The sequence below is a fragment of the Neolamprologus brichardi genome, chromosome 7 (assembly GCF_056152115.1).
Source record: "Neolamprologus brichardi isolate AB-2024 chromosome 7, ASM5615211v1, whole genome shotgun sequence".
Lineage (NCBI taxonomy): Eukaryota > Metazoa > Chordata > Actinopteri > Cichliformes > Cichlidae > Neolamprologus > Neolamprologus brichardi.
The window spans coordinates 2,986,320-3,008,696 of NC_142110.1; the positions used below are offsets into that span (position 1 = coordinate 2,986,320).

Here is a 22,377-nt window from a genome sequence, read left to right on the forward strand (position 1 = left end):
CCCAGGAGGTCAGAGGATGGAGCTATTTCTGCAGCAGCAATTAATCTTATGAAAACTTTCATCATTAACGGGGGGACTAATCTGTCGTACAGGAGCTGTTTAATTATAGATGCTAATGTAGCGTAACGCTAATGCAGGATGTACACTCGATTACATTTTTAAAGTCAAAGAGCAAATGAACATGCTCGAAACGTGCAGAAAACACGAGAGGAACAACCAATAACCAAGTTTTATGATTTATTTGTCAGTTGTTCTAATTAATATGTTTTTTTAATTAGATCATCGAACATTTTAAGCACGAGTGCGGCATCCTTAATGTTTCTGTCAGTTATGAGTGAACAGAAATATGGTTATTAGCTAAGAAGCAACATTGTTATGAATAACATAAACACACACAGATATATACACCAAACGCTGCGTCTCAGACAGATGGGTGGCCCGGGCAGTCGCATCAGGGAGTTCAGTACCATGGAGAGAGACTTGCAGCACATCCACTACCATGCAGCTGTCAGCGTGTGTGTGTGTGTGTGTGTGTGTTTGTGTGTGTGTGTGTGTGTGTTAGAGAGCAATCATTCTCTATGGGATTGATACTGTAGCCAGACAAAGGGAGTGAAAGGACAAAGAGGACTGTTCAACATGTGCATCACCAAAACAGCACATCGCAGCTGATGCATGGGACATTTCATTTATTTTTAGTTTCTCTACTTTTTGGGAGTTAGTAATCGGAAGGGTGGTGGTCAGAGGGCCCGGTGGCGCCAGTGTCCGGCAGCCTCGCCTCTGTCAGTGCGCCCCAGGGTGGCTGTGGCTACAATGTAGCTGCCATCACCAATGGGTGGATGACTGGATGTGTAAAGCGCTTTGGGGTCCTTAGGGACTAGTAAAGCGCCATTTTTGAGAGCAAGCCGAATAATTCATTCAATAAAAAAAATCCCTCGACAACAGTACTCCCAGAAGGAATAAATAATCCCAAAAGCACAAAAATGCCCCAAATATGACATAAATAAGAAGCAGCATGCAGTGTCTCAACCTTCAGTCACCACAAGACCTCGCACACAAACACACGTTCGCTGGCAGTAAGTGAATGAGGCAAATATGCGAGAAGCAGTCCTGACTCACTCGCTCCTTTTGACACACACAGCGTTTGACTGCCGTGCGCGACTCAGAGAAGTGAAATATTGCATTTTATTTCAAATAAATATGGCGAAGAAAATTTCCCTGTTGTTGTTTCTGTTCAGTAAATAAGCTTTACATTATGTTGCAAACTGTCTCTAATTAATACTCTGTTATATAGGAATTTAGTTTTAGTAGTTTTTGCTCTATATAATTGATATTTTAATGAATACTGAAGTTATTTAGTGTTTATCGTCAATAAAATGTAAATTTTGTGACACTTTTATTCTCTAATATGATTGAAACTTAAATGTTCACTCTGATCTCTGAAGCACCATTTAAAAGCACCTCGATGCCTTCAAAGCTATATGATCAAAGTTATTTCTAAAGCTTACAATATCGTCTTCACAGCCATAGATAGCATAAAATGATTGTGAGTAGTTCTTCTTACGATAAGTAACATTTATCCTTAGTCTAATATGACATCAAATGTAATATTTTCAGTTTAATATGCTGAATATCATAAACAGATACTGAAGAAGATTCATGGAAAACACTGCTCTGCTTTTTGTCCTTCAACAAGGACGGAGACATGTCTTTGTTGGTTTCTAAGCAACAAGAAAAAATGCCAAGTCAAGAGATCTGTCAGACACACGAGCACATTTCCACAAGTAAGGGGAAAGTGTGTAACCACAGCCAAGTAAGAATGGAGGAAATCAATTAAAAGATGAAGAGTAATTGCAAATTTTAGCAAAACATGTTGAAAATCTGTTGTTTTTTGTTGTTGTCAGTGGACAAAATTAGAGTTTGCAGTGCGAGCATCCTACCGCAAGTGTTTGTTTGTGTGCTTTAGGTCATCAGGACTACTCTACTGAATCACGAGGGATATTTATAGCTTATAACTGTATTGTAGAGTGCACATGCATGCTCTGCAGAACCTGTTCAATTTCCCTAGAGAGAGCTCCTCTATCCCTGAATTACTGTCTGCACAAAAATTGAGCTACATGAAATGAATGATTTATAGATAGTAATGAGGATAAATAGCTCGCTTTACCAGAATGCTGTTTAGTGCAATAAAGCCTATTATTCCTCTTATGACAATATGCTATTATGCCCACAACTGAGGAATAAAAACATCTATAATGTAGGCTAACAGCTGATAAATGCTTTCATGTGCTTTAAAGTGGAAAATCAATCGCAGAAATCCACAATGGTCGTCTGCTGCTCACCAACACAATGACCAGAGAACACGCTGTGTGAAGCCGAGGGTTCTGCCAGTGGGACAATGATGCGGCTTGTTTGAGTGATTCAATTTGGCCCAAGTCTGCTCCTGATAAGAAAGATGGTTGGATACTTTCCCAGAATGCCTATCACGCATACGTGTTTAGTCTGAACCGGACTGAATGGACGGTGCGGTGGTAGAGGGGCCACAAAGATTTCTTTATTAGATTTTTTTCTTTATTTACTGCTTTTTCTCTTAAAATATGCCCCTATGTTCACCTTCTCCGCCTCCTTACTTCACCCTTATCGTCCCCAGATTTAAAATCAACCTTATTGACCCAGTGTGAAACTAAACAATGGCCTACATAACACTTCACTACATTACTGATCTGATGACAAACCATTACATTCACCCAGAAAGCTGCGATTTCCCATTAGAAAGGAAGCAATGACCAGTGTAAGCCGACAGATAGGAAAGTCACTAGAGGACTGCACAGACTGTACCAGCTTTAACTGTGTCATTCTCTTTGCTTGGTAATGTGCCCTACAGCAGATCATGAGCTAGTGGACCACAAAAACACACAGTGGAACCTTCAAGCCATTCCAACACACAAATACGTATTCAGGACAGGACAACTCGCACTCGTGCTAAGTCACTGTTCATTCCTGCCTTTCACAAAGAGGGAACAACAAAAGATAAAAATGAACACAGCAACTGTAACATGTAACTCAAGAGTTGTCACATCATCATTAACCCATATGTGGGCATTCTCCTCGGTTCCTTAAGAGGAATTTACAAACCAATTGGTGGCATCACAGCGGCTCCATAAAACCTCTCCAAGACGACTTTTTCCGTGATGATGATTTTATTTCTTCCCCGGCTCCTTTTACTTGTGGTGTCCCGCAGGGATCCGTATTAGGTCCAATTCTTTTTTCCATCTATATATCTATATATATATCTATATATATATCTATATATATCTCTATCTATATCTATATATAGATATATATATATATATATATATATATATATATATATATATATATATATATATATCTATATCTATATCTATATCTATATCTATATATATATATATATATATATATATATATGTTATCCTTAGGCCTAATCTTTAGGAAGCATAACATCTACTTTCACTCATATGCCGACGACACCCAGATTTATCTTCGGTTTAATAGAAGCACCTCCACGCCCATGGAATCGCTAGTCAAATGTCTTGACGGAGTTAAAACCTGGCCTCAAATTTTCTTACCTTCAATGAGGACAAAACTGAGGTAATAATTTTTGGACCGAGCTGTAATTTCAATGCCTCAGATTTGGACTTATGTAACCTAACATGTGCTGTTAAAACACGTGTAAAAAACTGGGGGTTTTCTTGGATAATAAACTTACATTTGAGAAACAAATTAATTCAGTTGTCCAGCGGTCAATTTAAATTAAGGCTCCTATCCAAAGTGAGATCTTTTTTATCTTTTAGACACTTGGAACGAGCAATTCATGCGTTGTTTTTATCTCAGCTGGATTACTGTAATTCACTATATGTGGGTGTCAGTCAGTCCAGCTCGGCCTTTTGACTCGTGTGAAGAAACACCAACATATCACTCCGGTGCTTGCTTCCCTTCATTGGCTTCCAGTGCGTTTTAGAATTAAATTCAAAATCGTACTTTTCACTAATAAAGTGCTAAATGGCCAGGCACCGGACTATTTGTCTGACCTTTTGCAGCTTTATACGCCCTCTAGAGCCCTTCGATCAAGCGATCACCCGCTCCTTACCGTACATAAGTCTAGGATGGTTCATAGAGGAGATCGGGCATTTGCGGTTGTGGCACCGAAAATGTGGAACGATCTACCTCTCCACATTAGAAAGGCCCCGACTGTTACTCTTTTTAAATCTCATCTTAAAACACAATCGAAACTGTATGAGAGTTACCAATTCTTTTATCGAAATTTTCTTTTAATTTTCTTACCTGTTGTTGTTGTTAATGTCACTGTTTAATGGTTATTTTGTACAGCTCTTTGGTCAGCTCCCTGTTGTTATTAAATGTGCTTTATAAATAAAATAAAAACTGTTATACTGTCTGTGCTGGGTTCACTGCACCTTTTCAGTCTTTTAATAAGCTAACTATGCAAACTAGGCTGGCTAGCTTTGGCTCGCTCTTTCGTCCAAATAATGTTGCATTTCACGTCAACAAGTGTTTCCCTTAAACCCAAAGTTTAGCCTTAAAAATGCTGGACCGATGAATGACGTCATGTGGCTACATTCATTTTGGTGTGTATAGATGTTAATGAAAGTTTTGTGCTAGTTTCCTTATAATTAATCAGCCAAATATTTAGTGCTTTATAAATGAAATATTTAGCTGATGTCATAAAGAAAGTATCGCTTATCAAAGAAAGAGAAAACACGTACCAGCGTGTCGCTGCCAAATCTGTCGCCACTAAAGATTTGGGTAGTTTGATCAACTGATCAAGGGATAATAATTTTTTGCTTCATTGGAAATTGATAGCATGATGAGGCTGTTTTTCATACTTGACTGCACAGGCAACAATAACAGTAACATGTGGGATGTGTGCTAAAGCTAAATTATGTTTCAGAAACACTGCAGCCCATATTGCACCGTTCTTTCTATTTGAAGGTTATTATGTTGCGCATGCAGGTGTGTAACTGTGTGGCTAAGTGAATCAGCTGGAAGGTAATCCAAACAAATCCTCTCACTCAGGTTACAACCTGATAAACAGTGATTCGCTCAGAGGTTCATGAAAACTAAATTAGCAGAAAAAAAGTTAAATATTTCTAAAAGGATAATCCACCAATACATCAAAGTGGCCAGATTTAATATCTTATTAAATATCCATCTCCATTTATACCCCCCATCCCGCCATCATTTTCATTAAGTAGTCAGGGGACGAACACCTCCCTCTATGCTGGTCTCCTTTATCCCCCTTTTCAGGTGGCGTAAGAAGAAACCGGAAACTTAAAACAACAGCAGCGTCTGAACACTGAGGAATGTGTCACAACATCAAAAGACAGAAGTGACTGAAAACTCACAGGCTCATTGATAATCTGTATTCGTTCCTGCAGACACACCCAGACAGGCAGCCAGACTCATAAAAACAGAGACACACACGGAGCAGATCCATCTGATAAAACGCTCTCCTCTCTCTGCACTCGGTCTCTCCTGATAAAGAGGACTCAGCCAAGCCAGACAAATACAGACTACAATGGAGAGGCTAGCCTGCACACAGTGACCCTCTTGGTATTGCATGCATGGGGCCTCAGGGTGACTCAGTGCTTTTGTGCAGCCACAAGAGACCCTCCATGTAGATATGTAGAGTTTGATTTCTTGAAAAAGGTACTAATAAGGTGCAGTATGGCACATATTCACACCCATGAGAGTCTTAAATATCTCTCCATTGTGTGGAGCTGTTTTATGTTTCTGCTCCTTTTGTGTGAAATGTTTTCCTTGTCAAAATGATTTGTTATCATGCTTGATGTGAGTCAGTGTTTGGACCCAAAACTGCCAAAAAACTTAATCCCACTAATTCCAATTAAGGCCCATCATCTCCATATTCACCCTGACATGGCATACTTCCTGTTTTAGTTTCCTGACCTTACTTGAAGTCATGACCAGCATACTGACAACACGGTTAATTAAACAGGTTAACTATACTTTCCCTAATAGGGCTGAAGTAACAAAGACGCATCTGTGACCCTATTCTGTATGGCACACCCATCACAAGCGCATGCTTGGGTGTGCATGTGCTCATGCCTGCCTTTGTGTGTGAGGATGGTGACAAGGCAGAGGACAGGGAGGATCATGCGCATTTCCAAGCGCCCTTTGCGGGATAAAATGGCCTCTGGATACGGAGATAAAAGGCTTCTCTTTATCGGGCGTGCTGGGATGAGAAGCATAGAATAAGACTATACTGTAGATGAAACTCAATAGCTCTGTCTAGACAATAGGAAAGGCTTAACAGCCACATTCAGTGATGCATTAATGACTTAAGAGAAGTCCAAGTTAATTCAGGCAAACAATAAATTTTGACCACACGTGGAATAATGTATTTTTTTCCTCCTTGTGAGAGGATGGGCGGATTTTTCTGCTATGGTATCCGAGTTTGCAGCACACACAGCTAAAGTGGACAACTAATCGATACAGCAGCCAGCAGGGAGGGGAGTCCTGTTCTTACTACATTTCACTGCAGCAAAAAGAAGCATTTCAAAAAAACTTAATCTATGCAGGGACGGGCGAACCTGAAGGGGCTCTGCAGGGTCATTAAGGCTCTTTCTCTGTGACGATAGAAAAGAACAATTGTTACACTGAAGCAACTGAACAAACTCTGTTCTCCGCTCGTCTATTCTGCTGACACAGTGTGTATACAATAGCACACTTTTGTGTCTCCTCCCCTTTTCTCCATTACGTCAACACAACCATAAAAACCTGAAACAACAAAGAGGGCCTGGCTGATAGGCTGAAATCACTCAACACCACTACAACATCCTGCCGCCCCCTCACTCTGCGCTCTCCATCACAACATCCCCACCCGAGCCTCCCACCTTTCGTGTTGCACACGCACACAGGGGGAAAACAGAAAGGGGGAAGCTCTGTGCACATCAGCCCAGATGTGCGGCTCAAATACAAAGACCAATGATTTTCCCTTCAGGTGCTGGAAAAACACACACGGCAACAAAAACAACAGAGACTACGAGGGCATACAGGTCCTTATCTATATGCTTGACTGCATCCCTGAGCCTGTTGCAAGGGTCACAGGTCAGCATCAGCGAGAACTGCACAGTGCATTCCACTCTTGGCTTTATTTCCATCCAAGAGGCAAAGGTGCCAAAAACAGTTTGATTGCTTAAAAAGCGCAGTGGGTTTCTGATTAAAGAGCCAGATTTTCTAAAATGCTTGAAGCTACTAAATAGAATCTCTCACCGATCTTTGCAATACACGCTACGCTGCACACAATAGAGTCCAGCGTTGCTCAGACATGATACGTTTTCACCAAACAGAGCAGAAATCAATGCATAATTCCCACTTCACTCCAGGGAGGGACTGTAGGGGAATAATGAGATGAGGAGGGGCACGCTGAGCTGATGGTGTAGTGCACAGCTAAAAGATTGAAACACTAGCATCTCATGAGATATTGATTCAGCCCTTCTGTCCATGTTTACTGCTTCTGCCAATGTAAAACAGGAGCAGAAGGAGGAGGTGGAAGGAGAAGTGAGAAAACCCTTTCTCCTCAGCTGCTGCTTTCTTGTTTGAGAACGTCAAACACACCAGAAATGTTAATAAGTATTCAAGTGCTGCTAATCCTTTTAATCAATGTTCCTTTTTTCCTTCTATAGAGTGACAGTACTAATTTAAAAAAGCCAGATGTGCACAGCAGGGAAAAAGTGACTCTTCATCTTGAATGTAGTCAGATTACACTGTTCCATGTCTGCTTAAGAAACAGCACATTTGAACCTTGGTGGTGGTCGCTCATTCTAAAACATTTCTCACACACGATTGTTGACTGACAGCATATCACATTAAGTTGTGCAAATCCTTCAAGAAACTGTTTCAGTCATCTGATGTGGAGCTAGGACTCAAATGCAGAGGAGAGAGTGAGATATTTATTCAGTCTGATGTACAAGCTCATCCAAAGGCACACAAACAGCCAGTGCTGCAACAAAGAATGTGGGGAACACAAAGTAATCAGTAACTAATTACTGATTACTTCCCCAAAAAAGTAATCCCGTTACTTTACTGATTACTTATTTTCAAAAGTAATTAATTACTTAGTTACTTAGTTACTTTAAAAACACAATTTACAACCTGAATAGGTGATAAAGTGATAGATCTTTCAGCCCAATTCTACTTTTTCTACATAATCATCATACATAATGTAATCAAATGGAAAAGTCTCTTTTTAAAACTTGTTTTATTAGTTTTAATCTTTTAACTTTATGCATCAAGCAAACATTTAATTATATGCACCATTCTCTGACTGGAAGAAATTAGTTTAATATTTAAACCTATTTTCTGAACATTCCTTCACATAAAATAATTTTTTGTGTGTTTACACTCAGTCTTTCAAATAGATGCAAGTAAAACACAGCAGAAAATAAATAAAGTCAAAGACTAGCGGTCCTTTTGCTCTATTTTCACCTGTAAAGCAGGAGTGGGGTAGGCGGAGGGTTACCCTGGTGCAGGTGTGCAGCGGTCAGTGGAAGAATCCGCGAGTTTCTCTGTGAGTTTCCCATTACGTCGTAGCTACTCGGTGCTTGTTCGGAAGTTTAGGGGTTTTTTCGCTGTAAAAAGAAGTTTTCTTCCCACGCACAACGGACACTAATGTTTTTGTCACTTTTTATGGAATCAAACTCAAAGTAAGGTCAGTACTTCCACGCTTTAAACGCTGCACGCTCATACTCTCTCTGCACTCGATATATGATCCATTGTTGATCTGCACACAGCTGTTGTCACGAACGTCGCACTCGCTTACGTCACTGTCATGAGACATTCTTGCAAAAAATCACGGTTTTAGTAACGCAGTAACGCAGCGTTCCTACGGGAAAGTAACGGTAATCTGATTACCGTTTTTGCAATAGTAATCCCTTACTTTACTCGTTACTTGAAAAAAGTAATCGGATTACAGTAACGCGTCCATCTCTGATGGTAATCAAAGATAATTAGACAGATGGGGGAAGTAAAACTAAACACAAGGCTCTAGAGACGAGTAAGTACCGAAATAAACTAAATCTAAACTAAACAAGTACAATCGATAGTACAGTATTCCCCCTTTCCCTCCTCTTATTCTCATCCTCGATTTCTTTCCCTTCTCCCTCTTCAAATGCTTTTTAGAAATTGGGACATTCTCCGAGATGGCACACTGAGATCAATTTGCAGGTCACAGGCATGAAGATGGAGGAGAAAGGTGACGAGGCACAAATTATGGAAATGAGACAATAAGCTGTGATATGACACGTGTCCCTACCCAGATTCAAACTCGGGAAATTGCAGCTCAGTTTAGGTATCGTCCACTGTAAGCTACAGGAATCCATGCAAACACAAAGCTCGTGAATATTTAGAAATCACACGACACTTATAAAGCGCTTTGAGGTCAGGGTTAGCCCCGCCTACTATAGGTACAAATTAAGCAGGTGAGAATGAAGCAACAGTCATACAGTGTTCTTATACTAACTTATATATTAATTAGATTCAGTGTTTCATGATGTTAAAATAAAATGGATATAATACTGTTTTTTACAGTTGATCATCTTTGATAACAGCCAATAGGATTTCAAAAGAAACACATAATTATACAGTCCAGCTCTTTCTCATGCTTCTTTGAGAAAGACAGATAAACCTAGGGCTGCTCGATTATGGCAAAAATGATAATCACGATTATTTTCACTGAGATCTCGATTATTTGACGATATTTATTTAACAATAACAATGTGTTGAATAATGACTTTAAAGATTGTCAAAAATAATATAAAATAGTGTGCAAATCCTGATAACAGTGCAAATGTTTGCAATATAAGAAACAAATGAAAAATGTAAACATCTATGTTTAGTGAACTTTGCAGTGTTGCTCTGTGGTGCAGCTACGACACTGTAGCAAAGTTTACACACTGTGTCTACTTGATCCACGTCTGACTCATGAACCAATAATGTTTCCACACCACTCAAGTTTTTTTTACCTCTTTTCAACCAACAGCAGTCACTCTCCTCTCCAAATAACTTCTGCTTAGCTTTCCGAGCTTCCCTCGGGTCCTCTTAATCAGCGGTCCCCAACCCCCGGGCCTCGGACCGGTACCGGTCCGTGAGTCGTTTGGTACCGGGCCGCGAGAGTTGAGGCTCAGGTGTGAAATGTATAGTTTTCAGGGTTTTTATCGGTTTTCAGCGTTATTTTGTTATCGTTTTTATCGTTTACTCGGTTTTCCTGGGTCTTTTCACGTGTGTTATGAATAAATCTTCTTTTTTTCGGTACCGGTACTAGTTTTATTTGTTGTGTTTATCCGCGACACCTTAAAGGCCGGTCCATGAAAATATTGTCAGGCATAAACCGGTCCGTGGGGCAAAAAAGGTTGGAGACCGCTGCTCTTAATTGTTGTGACACGTGTTCGAAATGCAGAGAGGTGCGCTCGATTTGCCACACGGAGCAGCGCGAGAGTAAAGCACGAGGGAGGGGCTAATAATCGGCTCAGTCATTTTTAATGATCGTTGAAAGCCCAGATCGTAATCGAGATTAAAATTCGATTAATTGAGCAGCCCTAGATAAACCTGTGCATTCTTGTTCAGTAAGCTTCTGCTCTTCTTCAGCTTCTTTCCTCTGGATACATTTTATGATTTAAGAAATCCTTAAATATCCAAAGATTCCAGTCATAGTGAAATCATTCACGTGATTGTGGACTACGTTTTTGAAGCCTTGGGTTCAGGTTTCTGCCATCCTTTTCATCTTCTTCCTCTTTTCTTTAAACCAAATATGCACTAACTGTAGAGCTGGGGAGGTATCAGCTAACACTAGCACTGGTTAGATAACAAGATGAATCCATAATTCACTGACATATTAGATGGTATGCTAACGTTGGCAGATGATAAACAGGCTGTATACAAAGCTGAACAGCCCTTCCAGTAGAACAAGATGAAGAAACTACGCCAACCTTTAGTGGCCACACCCCTTATAATGAAATACAACTTAAATAGACGATTTACCGATTTGAATACAATTTAAACAGGGCTGCTATAAAATCCCCCCTCACAGGTGTCATGGACAGGAAAGCTATAAACAGCTGTGATGGTGTGTTCAGGCCAAATGTAAAGCAAAGTTTCACCTTGTGTACCTTTGAAAAACGCACGAGCTGGAGTATTTTTGGACCATTTTGCAACCTACATATTATCACCCCCCCCATTAGCTTAACAGCCAGTAGACATAACTGATAACTGGAGTAATTTAACAGTAACACACTTTTATAACATGCGAGCAGTTGCTAAAATCTCGCCCATTGTCTCCTTTTTTGTTCTGTCTAAAAGTAAAGTGCACATCATACAAAAGACTTCCTTTCATTTCTGTTTGATGCTGGCTGTATCTTAGCTGACTGTGCTTGTGCAACACAACGCAAACAAGTTGTTAAAATGTCTGATGATGAGGCTTAAACCTTACAGGAGAAGGGAGTGCAGTGCCCAGTCTTTTAGCATTACGTTCTACTTATCTGATTAGGAAATTCCACTTTGATCTGATGAATCGTGACTCAGCTTTTCTTTTTTGGTCTTTCAAATTACCATGTGAAGTCTTTGACACAGATCTCAGCTGGCATTTTTCATGGCCCAAAGCAGAGGGAGCAAACTGACCTGTGAACTGCCCGTTCCCAACTTATCACAAATGTCATTTCTTCTGCAAGCTTCTGATCCGAAAGACCCAAAAGATGACTTATGAAAGCAGCTGAAATTGCTAACTTTGGTTTCACATGCTTCCTCAGATCCAAGGTGTTCGAAACATGTCAAGCATTTTTAATTAACTAAACAAAATAAATAATTATTACTTCTTAAAGGTAAATTCAAGCTTTGCTGACAGCGTGAATCACTAGAAAGCATCTAACCTCACTAACATGATGGAACTTATTCTGCTCTGCAGTGGCATCCTCCTCCTTCTGCCTCCTACTATGTGTCCTTCCTGAGGTTGATCTGCCCAGAGATAGCGCTAACAAGCCAGAGCCACAGGGTAGTGATGTCTCTGTCACTGCTTAGGCAGCTATCCAGAGACATACAGCGCATACACACAGAGAAACAAGGAAGGAACGGCTGATTGGGTCGTGAGGCAAACACTGAGACGGGGAGGGAGAGACGGAGCTGGGTGAGGGGAAAATGTATAGATAAACAGTGGACAAAAATAAAATAAAATATGTATTCAGTGCCAAGACATGCTCTTGGACCCTGCAGATAGCAAAGAGATGCAATTGCAGTTATTTCTGAAAAAGCAACAGTATCATCATCATCAAAAACAACAACAAAAACCTAAAAAATACGTTTTTGTGCATGATTGTACGCACAAAGACTGTTTGACTTATTTGCGTGGAGGATGCTGATGCGTCACGTCACATCATGACTTTCCATATCCAGGTCCTTGTGGTTCATTGCACAGCCAGATACTCACACAGATACACACTTTTTGTAAAACAAGCCCAAATTAGTGTTACAGTAGCTGAGGTACTTGTGTCTTGCATAGGTTTCTCCACGTGTTTAGTTTGTGAGCTGGATGTGCAGCACGAGCAGCGCTCGAACCAGCGTCTCCCCACCAGCTGGGACCTGGATTGAGGGCAAACAACCTGAGCACACAGCGCTGCCGTATGTGTGCCTGCAGAACGTATGCAAACACGGTAGGAACATGCATGCAAATCTGGGCAGCTTGGACATACACACATGCAGACATATGATCTGTGTGGCATCTGGATAACAAATCCACACTTCAGGCATTTGTTCTTTGTTTCTACAAGTGTGATAAAGTAGTCTTTTGTCAGTTGTTGCTGAAAAATATAGAACAATGTAATACAAACAATACCACTGAAGAAAAAGATTGTAATCTGAAATAAAAAAAGGTGTCTACCTTTCGCTGTAATTATATATTCCATTCCACTTAATCCCAGAAGCAATTTCAGTTTCTCTCTGGACTTTCTGCACCCTTTTATTTTGCGCCTCTCCCGAGTACGGGGAGAGCAGATGTGATGTTATTGAAGTGGCAGGTTTGCACTCTGCCATTTGGTCTCTTATTCATAGAAGTGTGCAGCAGACACACAGGATCCCAGAGGTGAGGTTTTTTTCTGCTGAAGCAATATCACATACAGAAAATGTTGCCTCTGTCAAGCGAGAAGTCAATCATACAGGCAAGCAGATGTGAGCAGACCACAACACTGAGGAGTGGTTGGTGGTTTTTTGCTGACCTGATGTTCTTTTTCAGTTAAAATCAAAGTTTTACTACAAATATGAAAACTAAAAGGATGAATAATGTATGAGCAGCTGCCTACACTACTGCTTAAAAACAGTTGACGTGCTTAATTTATTTTTTAGAGGCAACTTCCTCTCCCAAAGTCAGTTCTTCTTCCTCTTAAAACACGGCCATGTCTTTATATTTCTTCTCCGTTATCCTTTCTTTCTCAGCATATTCAACACCATAGCCCATCATAATACCCATCCCTCTGTAATCCATAAGTGTGAGTTATCAGCTTGACACTGCTGAGCTGCTGGCTGTATCACGCTGTCTCCTCAGCTTTCTTGCTGTGCTGTTATCTGCACTAAGATCGTTCAGATTCTGCATGCGTGTCAAACCGAAATGTTAAGCTAAGCAGTGGAACAAAAGGGTACGAGGAACAAAGTATAAATACAATTAAGCATGCAAAATGCAATGTGATAAGTGATGCTTAATGACTTTTTTATTTGGCTATATTTGGTGAGCTAGTTGCACAAGAAAGAGTCACTGATGTGTAGGATGAATGTGGACTTTTAGAGGTTTATTTCAAATGTTCTACACGTGAACCAGAATCAAAATGATTCTTATGTGAAAAACTGAAACAATAAAAAGAAGAATTCAGACAATTACTTTGACCAGAGCTGTTGGCTACCTTTGAAAGATTTCGCTAACACCCTAAACATATCAAAAAGATTACCTGTAACACATGATGCATTCTGACAGTCCTCGATTATTTGCTTTCAGAAAAAATAAACAGGGTATTAAAAGTTATTTGACAGCCTAACAGAAGAAACACATCATCTTAACAGTTTCTCAAGCAGCTTTCTTGTGACTCGATGACTTAAATGTTCGACCAAAGCAACTGATGTTCAAGTGATAATAGATGAGTCCATGTAAATAATGATGGGGCCTATCTCGATGCCACGGACACTCACAAGCACTCACAGCGTAACCAGCCTTCAACTCCTTCTTCCAATGGTCAGCAATTTCCATAGGCGACCTTGGACCAGGGAGCCCTGTCAGCATCTGCCTCTTGCTACATGTATGCACTGAGTAACTCGACACCCTGCAGTCATTAGCCAGGTCGACACCTACCTTAAAAGATCTTGGATTTTAATGTGACTTTATCTCTTATAATTCAGACCAGTTGATTATTGAAGCACCATATGGCCTGCAGTGAAATACCCTCAAGAAACATCTAAGCAAAAAAATAAAAGGTCCTAAAAGAGTCCCTGAAATTCCCTAATGACTCTTCTTATGGAAGGGATCCGAAAACAAAGAAACTCCCTGTTGTGGGAGCTGAAGTGGACTGTCACTGTGTGCTTGCAATTCCGACACTGTAATGCTCAGTGCTGCACAAACAGCATTTTACATTATAATTTATTCATAAAGCAATTTATTCATACAGTGTTGCACATTTTCCAGCTGGAGGATCATCAATTGCATCGTATTTAAGTTGCATTAAACTATTGCTCTTTTTGAAAGCCCTGATAAACTGCCGCCCCCACTCTGCCTCTGGGCGTCAAACAGGTTTATAGATACCCGCTGAGCGTCACTCAATTGAGATGCAAGCGAGTCACACACCTGACTGCAGTGCTTTCCCCTCCCTACAGAATGAAAACAAATAAATAAATAGAATCGCTGCCCCATCCTCTCCTCTTACCTCTTGTAACTGCTCCAACTCCTTCCTGAGGATCTCTTGTTCGGTCTCTAGCTCTGTATACTTCTGCTTCAGCGCCTGATTCTCCTCCAGGACAGCTAAACCGCACTCCGCAGCCCTGATCTTTTCCCGGTTCGCCTCGGCCAGTTCCTGGGCGAGCCGCTCCACCTCGGCCCGGTACTGATCCACCGATTCCCCGCATCCTGCACCAGCGGCCATCGCCCCTCTCTCTCGCTTTCGCTGCGCCTCCAAGCTTTATGTCCCCCTGTCTGTCTGCGGTTCCCCCCGTCTCTCCACCGCTTTGGACAGAGGCAGATGAGCCAGATAGGCGGGCGGAGGCTGCGAGATGATGAATATCCGCCCCCCACCCCTCCTCTCCACTGAGAGCCAGCTGCAGAGGCGACTGGGAACGAAGCACAAAGTAAAAACAACAACAACAAAAATAAATCTGTGTTAGCTGATAAGAAAAACGAGCTTTAAATAAATGACAGAATAAAATCAGGTCAGTGGTGTCTTCTGTTTGACACACAGCAAAACTGAGAGCATCAATTTTGCTTATTCATGGGTGCAGGGGCGCCATCTGTCGGTTACTCTGGTGTATTGCTTCCCATCTGAGCGTGCGCAAACGTAAATGTTACTGAGTAACATTGATGCCTTCTGCTTTTTAAATGTTTTAATGATTACATTACGTTTTCTTATGGAAATAAATAATAATAAATTCGTATATGAAAAAATTTAACCAAAAACTGGTGAATTTTGAAATCTTTATCAACCAGGTAGGTGCAATTTATAATCTTTTATGTCATATAATCAGTTGTTTATTTTTATAATCTAATAAAAAGTTTAATCAAACTACTTGTATATATATAGTAAAGTCTCACTGCAGATATAACAGGAAACACTAAAATATATATATAATTTAGTGTTTAATATCACTCTCAGGGTGTGTTTATACCATAAAAGTTATTTGTGTCTTTAAAAAATAGTTTTTACTGACATCAATATGGTTTTTATACCAGACAGGGGTCCTGATGCAAGTTAGTGCCTTAGTGAAAGAAGTTTTTCTCACAGTTGCAAAGACTGCGATATATTTAAGGTGAAAGGAAAAATGGTGTTAGTATTTGGTTGTGTATATGGGGGTGGGAATGCGCCTGTTCGTCTGTGTCTATATGTCAGGTTGGGTCTTAGACTCGACCTCTCTGGGTACATCTCAGGCCCTCCAAAGTACGGAGGCCTATCTCCACTCACCACACTCCCTGCCGGTGGCTGATGCCCTCAGACGTTGGTGTGTTGGTGGTTCTTGTCGTCTGGGGCTGGGTGCTCATGTATGTATGTCACTCCTGGTGGCCGATTGGCGGGGCCTGGCGCCTGTGGCCCGGCTGGGCCCCTTCCGGGGTGTGGGGTGCCCTCTGGCCTCTGGGCCTGAAGCTCGGTCCTCTCTGGCACAGCTGGCTGCCGGCAGAGCCCGCGGGCACGCCACTGCAACCCCCTCTGGCCTCTGCTCCCTAGCTGCTGGGTGACCTCTCGTTTGGGGCTCTACTCAGCTCTCCCCAGGAGGGTGGCACGGTCCCCCCCCTTTTGGTGGTCCTCCTCGGGTCCTCGTACTCTGGGGCCTCTGGATATCTGGGGCCTGGATCTCCTCCATACCTGCTTCATACCCTGGGGGCGGGGCTATGGCTCCCCACACTCCCTAGCAGATCGTTACATGGAGAAACCTTTGGAATACAAGCGTGCTGATCCACACAGGTGTTCACACAGGTGTGCACACAGGTGTACACAGACGCGGACTACACCTTTCTTGGCTGCTACCTCAAAGCACATTGTGCGCTGTCTATCTTGCATGCTGCACAATAGCGTTTAATATTCAGGATCTACTGCTATCTACTGCTAGCTAGTTTATTGTGATGGTGCTGTTTTTATTATGTTGCTCTTTTTTTGTTTTCTTTCTCTTCTGTTTTTTTTTCTCCATACAGGTGATCCAGGTGTTTTATTTGTTTTTCTTTCTTTCTTCCCCCCTTTCTCACCGTCTCTTCTCCCCTCTGGTTTTCTTTCTCTCCCTCTCTTTCTGTCATTCTTTCTCCCTGTCCTATCCCCCAGTCATGTCTGTCCCATTTGTAGCAACCAAAAATAAAATAAACACATAATTATAATAAAGGTCAATCAAATGGACCAATATGGCAAGGCCATGATGATCCACTTGGTAAAATAAATCCGCTTGGCATCTTTCTTGGACTTAAGACAACAATTCTGATGGTTAAAGATCCAAATGGGACACAAAAAAAAAAAAAGGAAAATGGTGTACAACCCTGTATTGGGTAATCTCTTCCTGTGTTGATTCCTTTATGGCACTCGTGGCCAGTAAAGTCTCCAAACTATATGGAAAAGATCTTACTCTCAAAGTAAGCAGGTACAGCTAATCTATGTGGATCCTTTCTAACTGAGACAATAAAAGTTTAATGGAAGAATAGTGACAAAGTATAAAATAATAAATTGAGATCAAATGTGAACAATAAACTAACATTCGATGTAAAACATTGCAACAGCTATTTGGCATAAGATAACCTGTCTGGTATCAGTAACTAAGGTTTCCCAGGAATTATTTCAGCCTTTTAGGAAATGTAAGATGCCAGTTTGGAATTGCAATAACAAAATCCAATAAAAGTACGATTATGAGGTTCTCAAGGTTGTTGTTTTTTCTCTTTCCAACAACTATTTTTGTCCCCTTACTGTAATCCCTCCCATGCAGCCACCAGTGTGGTTTATCTTACAGCAAACAAATGCAATAAAGTAAGATAAGGCCAGGGTGAAAAGTTTAGCCATACTCAGAGCCCTGTTAAATGTAATCAGTTATGACCCTGTCAAGTAAATTATTGAATTGATAGCGAAGGCGACGCTGTGTTATCTCTCTTATAATTGGTAATTATTTGAGAACTGGCCTATGTAACACTTCTCAGAAAAACCTGGAATTGTCGCACGCAGCAGGTTTCAAGGTGACTGGTGAGCACAAGTCGTTAAAGGAAGAACAAAACTTAATATAAATATGTAACATTTGCTCAGCAAAGGAACAAGAATGAATCAAAACTTTTCACTCTTTAAGTTCGCCTAGAACACAATTATTTATATAGCTCTATAGCCCCAGTATACAGTAATGATTCACTCTGTATTTCTCCTTTGATCCCACATGTTGTCTAAATCTGACCTGCCAATAACCTCAAGTTACAAGCCCAAATTAAGATAAGGAGAGGTTGTCAGAAAGTCAAACAGATGAACAGGTCACGGCAAAGCTGTATCTTATCTGCGACAAGAAAAAATCGTGTCATGAAAAAAAAACACAGCCAAACGCTTTGCTGCACAGTAACAGTGACACGGCTCTCTCTACCAAGAAGTATATCACGGTACAGGACGCCCTCAAACCTTGATCTGTACAAATACATCAGTACAGACTAATCACAAGGACTTTTATTTCGAAGAAAGACATCAGAACGTTTGAAGCAATCAGCTTTATTGAAATAAAAAAAAAGGATCAGTGCTTTTATTTCAGCTTCACACAGTGTGACACATTAAAAGCAAAATACACCGCTACAGTATTTTACAGATTCGTGTTTACGTTTTAACATCATCTCAAACTTTTTTCTTTGCCTCGTGTAATTAAAAACAATGTAAAAAAAATTGTTGCGCAGAATTAGTGAAGGTGCTATCGTTCTGTTCCCAGCATTTTAAAATAGGGAGTCCTGTGACCAGGAGAATGTGCGGCGCTCAGCACAGCCGGTGTTGTTGATGAGCTGAAATACAGCCTTGATTGAAGAGGTTTTGGTAAACAGCAGGGCAGGCAGCACATTGCTTGCAGCTGGGGCTTCTGTGAGAGCAGAGAAAGATGTTTATCTCACAGGAATAACCAAGATATTCTACTTATGAACCTCATCGATGGCTCAGTTACTAAGAAAGTCACGCTGTATTTAAAGACTTTATAATATCATAAACATTTTATTGTTTAAATATGTCTAAGCTGTGTGTTTCATTTGCGTTGGGAATATGAGGGAAGCCTTATAACAGAACATATGTGAGAATAATAAATATACACATTTTACAAACATATATGTCAAATTACCTCATAATAAAGCCGGTGAAGATTGGTCGAAAGTAAGCGCTGCCTGGTGATCAGCTCTATGTCTCTGAGTGTTTCAACCTTCCTCCATTTGGCCCTGCGGTTCTGGAACCAAATCTGAACAACACACACAATGCCCATTTATTTAGAATAATAAATTAAACTTCAATAATACTAATACAAGTATGAAGAAAAGTTAATGCAGTTAATTTACCTACAATGAACCAGTTCACAATAAAAGGAGTCTCGGGGGATTTTGTATTGTAATAAAAACGCCTACATCACATCTAAAACTAACAATGATTCAAAACGTTTTTATAAAATAAAAAACAGTGTTTCAGTTTGGAGCTAATGATTTTAAATGTGTGCTCTGATCCCGTCTCACCTTATCATTAATCATTTGAGGTTTTGGCTTGTGCAAGAATTCTGTCCAAAGACCATTATTGTCTCTCCACTGATGTGCAAAGACACACAGTTACTGGGATTAGGTTAACTGATGAGTCTAAGTCGCCCACAGGTGTGACTGTCGTGTCCAAATTCATGGGCTGCATCCTCCTGAGGACCCGGCCTTCGCGGTCTACGTGGGCCGGGTCCTCAGAAGGTCAGGTAGGTTGTGCCAAAAAGTGATTGTCTGCCAAAAACTGATTTCCGGTATTTGCCAAAAAGCGATTGCTCATATTTAAAGTGCTATAAGTAACTTGTTGGGCAATAATATGTTAAACATATGTCAAATGCATCCCTTATGGATGACATAAAGTCATCTTGAGCCACAAACAACATTTGTGTAACAAGATAGAAGCCGCAATTAGTTTTTGGCAGTGACTTTTATATAACCTTTATTTATGCAGTAAAAAAAATCTAATTAACATTAAAAATGTATTTTGTAAGAGTAAGTTGCCCAACAGGACAGCAGAAATGGCAGCAAATATTACAATAGTTCTGTAAAAATATTTTAAGTGGGGATAAAGGACCGGATTGGTTATAATGTAAGTACAAGTTGTAAAGATACTTAAAAAACAGATAATTTTTTAATTCTTTATGTAACCCCTTTGTATCCCCTGTTCACCGAAGTCTATTTGCGAACATACGTAAAGATATTACACATAAAAAATACACAGAAACACTGGAAATCAGTTTTTGGCAGACAATCACTTTTTGGCACAACACCCCGGAAGTAAACGGCTGGGGAAATTGGACGGTCTAGCCTTCTGATTAGCGTCACCGCTGTCTCAGCCGTCTGCTCCTTGCTATCTAAAATATAACAGGACACTGGCGTAAATTCTGGACCGTCTCATACTTCTGTTTAATCAGTTTTCTATTTGACGTTTAGTCAGCTGTGTAAAAACCAAGGAGGAATCCACCCGGTGGATTAATAAAGTTTTATTTTATCAAATCTAATCTAATAACTTTAATCTCAGCCAAGCCGATTTACTCACGAACAAACAAAACACTGAAAAAAGCCCAACAATAACATTTTTAGGTTGTCTAAGTGACTTATATATTACGTTTAACCCGAGTAGCGAAAGTCCGCGGTGATCTGAAAATGATGTGCCGGGAGTTGTGCCGTTCTCGGCCGCATCAGTGACCCTCGAGCTCCCGGCTACCTATCGAGCTGGTGGGTAGCAGACGTCTCCGAAAACGTCGAAGCACTTTTGCAAATATGCGATATCTTGATAAACCGAGCAGATATTTGATGTTTACACAGCTACTTTCTCGCCTGAAAATATGTTAAAAGATTATTTTGTGACCCAGAAAGATTAGTATGAGTAATTTTAAAACTTAGTAGCGGCCGCCATTGTTGGAAACTGGAGTTTAGCTGGGCCGCGCTATGAATTCTGGGATATGGTAGGACACACCCGACCCATCCTTCAAATTCGGGGAAAAGGAGGACGCATTTGTCGGCTGCATTCGGAGGAGTCTACGAATTTGGACAGCCTTCGGCGCGTTGCTGTGACGTAATCGGTCTACAAATGCGGCCTCAGGAGGATGCAGCCCATGAATTTGGACACGACCTCACCCTGAAACACCTGGGACAGGCTCCAGCCACCCCGCGACCCTGATAAGGATAAGCTGAAGAGAATGGATGGATGGACTCTTAGTGCAATCAGTCTGACAGTTGGAGTGTTTGGAGCTTGCTGATTTGATCAAATGGAAATAACAAAGTAGTGACTGATACCAACGTAGCGCCAATAATAATATTACTCTGTTTATGTGGCCAGTATTAAAAAATCTCACTTTTTAAGTTGGAAAATAAAACCAAACCAAACAACATGTATCCCACCTGTATTCGGCTCTCTGTCAGCTGCAGGCGAGAGGCTAACTGGTCTCTGGTGCTAATATCTGGATAATGAGTTTGCTGGAAAACCTTCTCGAGCTCCTGCACCTGGAATGGTGTAAAAGTGACCCTGGTTTGCCTCTTTCTTCTTTGACCTGTGAGCAGACAGAAACATATGATAGTAAAGAAGTGGTTCAATTTCAAACTGATTCATTCTTGAATCATCCTTTTAATTGATTTTTCTACTCATATATAAACATATTACGCACTCTTGCAGTCTCCTGCAGCTTTTGGAGCCTCTTCATGTAGTCGAATATTCTGAGCTTCTATTGACAGAGTGAAAATTTCAACATCAAAAGGAGAACACACACGTTCTGACAATATTTGAACCAGTATTTTTTACAGTAAGGCTAAAAAACATACCTGTACATGGATGCTGGTTATATACTTGGCTGTTTTCTCTGATGACAGACCAGTTCCGATGTACTTCATTCTCTTTTCTGACACATGAGGGCCTTTTCAGAATTTCTTCAATTGAATGCAGTATTTTATTCCTCGGCTGAGATTCCATTCCTTTATCTATTTGGGATAACTCTTTTTTTGTGTCTCCTCTCTTCCATATTTCCATCATTTTATCGCCAACCGTCAGCTCATCTGTCATTATATGTTCCTTTTATAGTCAGGTCTTGGTCACCAGTTTAAAAGATACAAAATATTCCTTGTGCTCTGTCAGGCTCTTTCAGTAAAAACAAAATGAATAGAAATAGAATAGAAATCCCTTGATGTCTGACTTCTTCTGTCTGGGATCTTTGTTACACTCAATGCTTTACAAGATGAGAACACATGAGTGTCCTCCCACTTCTGTGAGCAAGTGTTTGACCTGCGTCACATGATCATAAAGAGGAGGAGCTACTGCATTATGCCACAGCATACTTTTGAAACATTCAGCATCCAGCATTCAAAGTTTTAATCTTTCATATTTAAGCTATTAATTTAACGTTTGTGCTCAATTAATTCTCCAGATAATGGCATCTGGT

General features: G+C 40.6%; 2 protein-coding genes across 5 annotated transcripts in view; both read right to left on the bottom strand.

Annotated features, from left to right (window-relative positions):
• Nucleotides 1–15,270, bottom strand: part of bicd1a (BICD cargo adaptor 1a) — a 32,010-nt gene extending 16,740 nt beyond the window's left edge. For all 4 annotated transcript variants that reach the window (XM_087842836.1, XM_087842838.1, XM_087842837.1 and 1 more), the window contains exon 1: nucleotides 14,964–15,270. In XM_087842836.1, the coding sequence (XP_087698962.1) occupies nucleotides 14,964–15,179 (216 nt within the window). In that variant the 5' untranslated portion in view covers nucleotides 15,180–15,270. The remainder of the gene's footprint in view (nucleotides 1–14,963) is intronic.
• Nucleotides 15,271–18,445: 3,175 nt separating this feature from the next.
• LOC102781569 (uncharacterized) lies at nucleotides 18,446–22,131 on the bottom strand. The gene is made up of 5 exons (XM_006795768.3): nucleotides 21,764–22,131; nucleotides 21,610–21,666; nucleotides 21,347–21,495; nucleotides 19,069–19,182; nucleotides 18,446–18,816 (listed from the first exon to the last, which is right to left on the bottom strand). The coding sequence occupies exons 1-5, from the start codon at nucleotides 21,999–22,001 to the stop codon at nucleotides 18,655–18,657; spliced, it is 720 nt and encodes a 239-aa protein (XP_006795831.2). The 5' UTR covers nucleotides 22,002–22,131; the 3' UTR covers nucleotides 18,446–18,654.
• Between the last annotated feature and the right edge of the window lie 246 nt (nucleotides 22,132–22,377).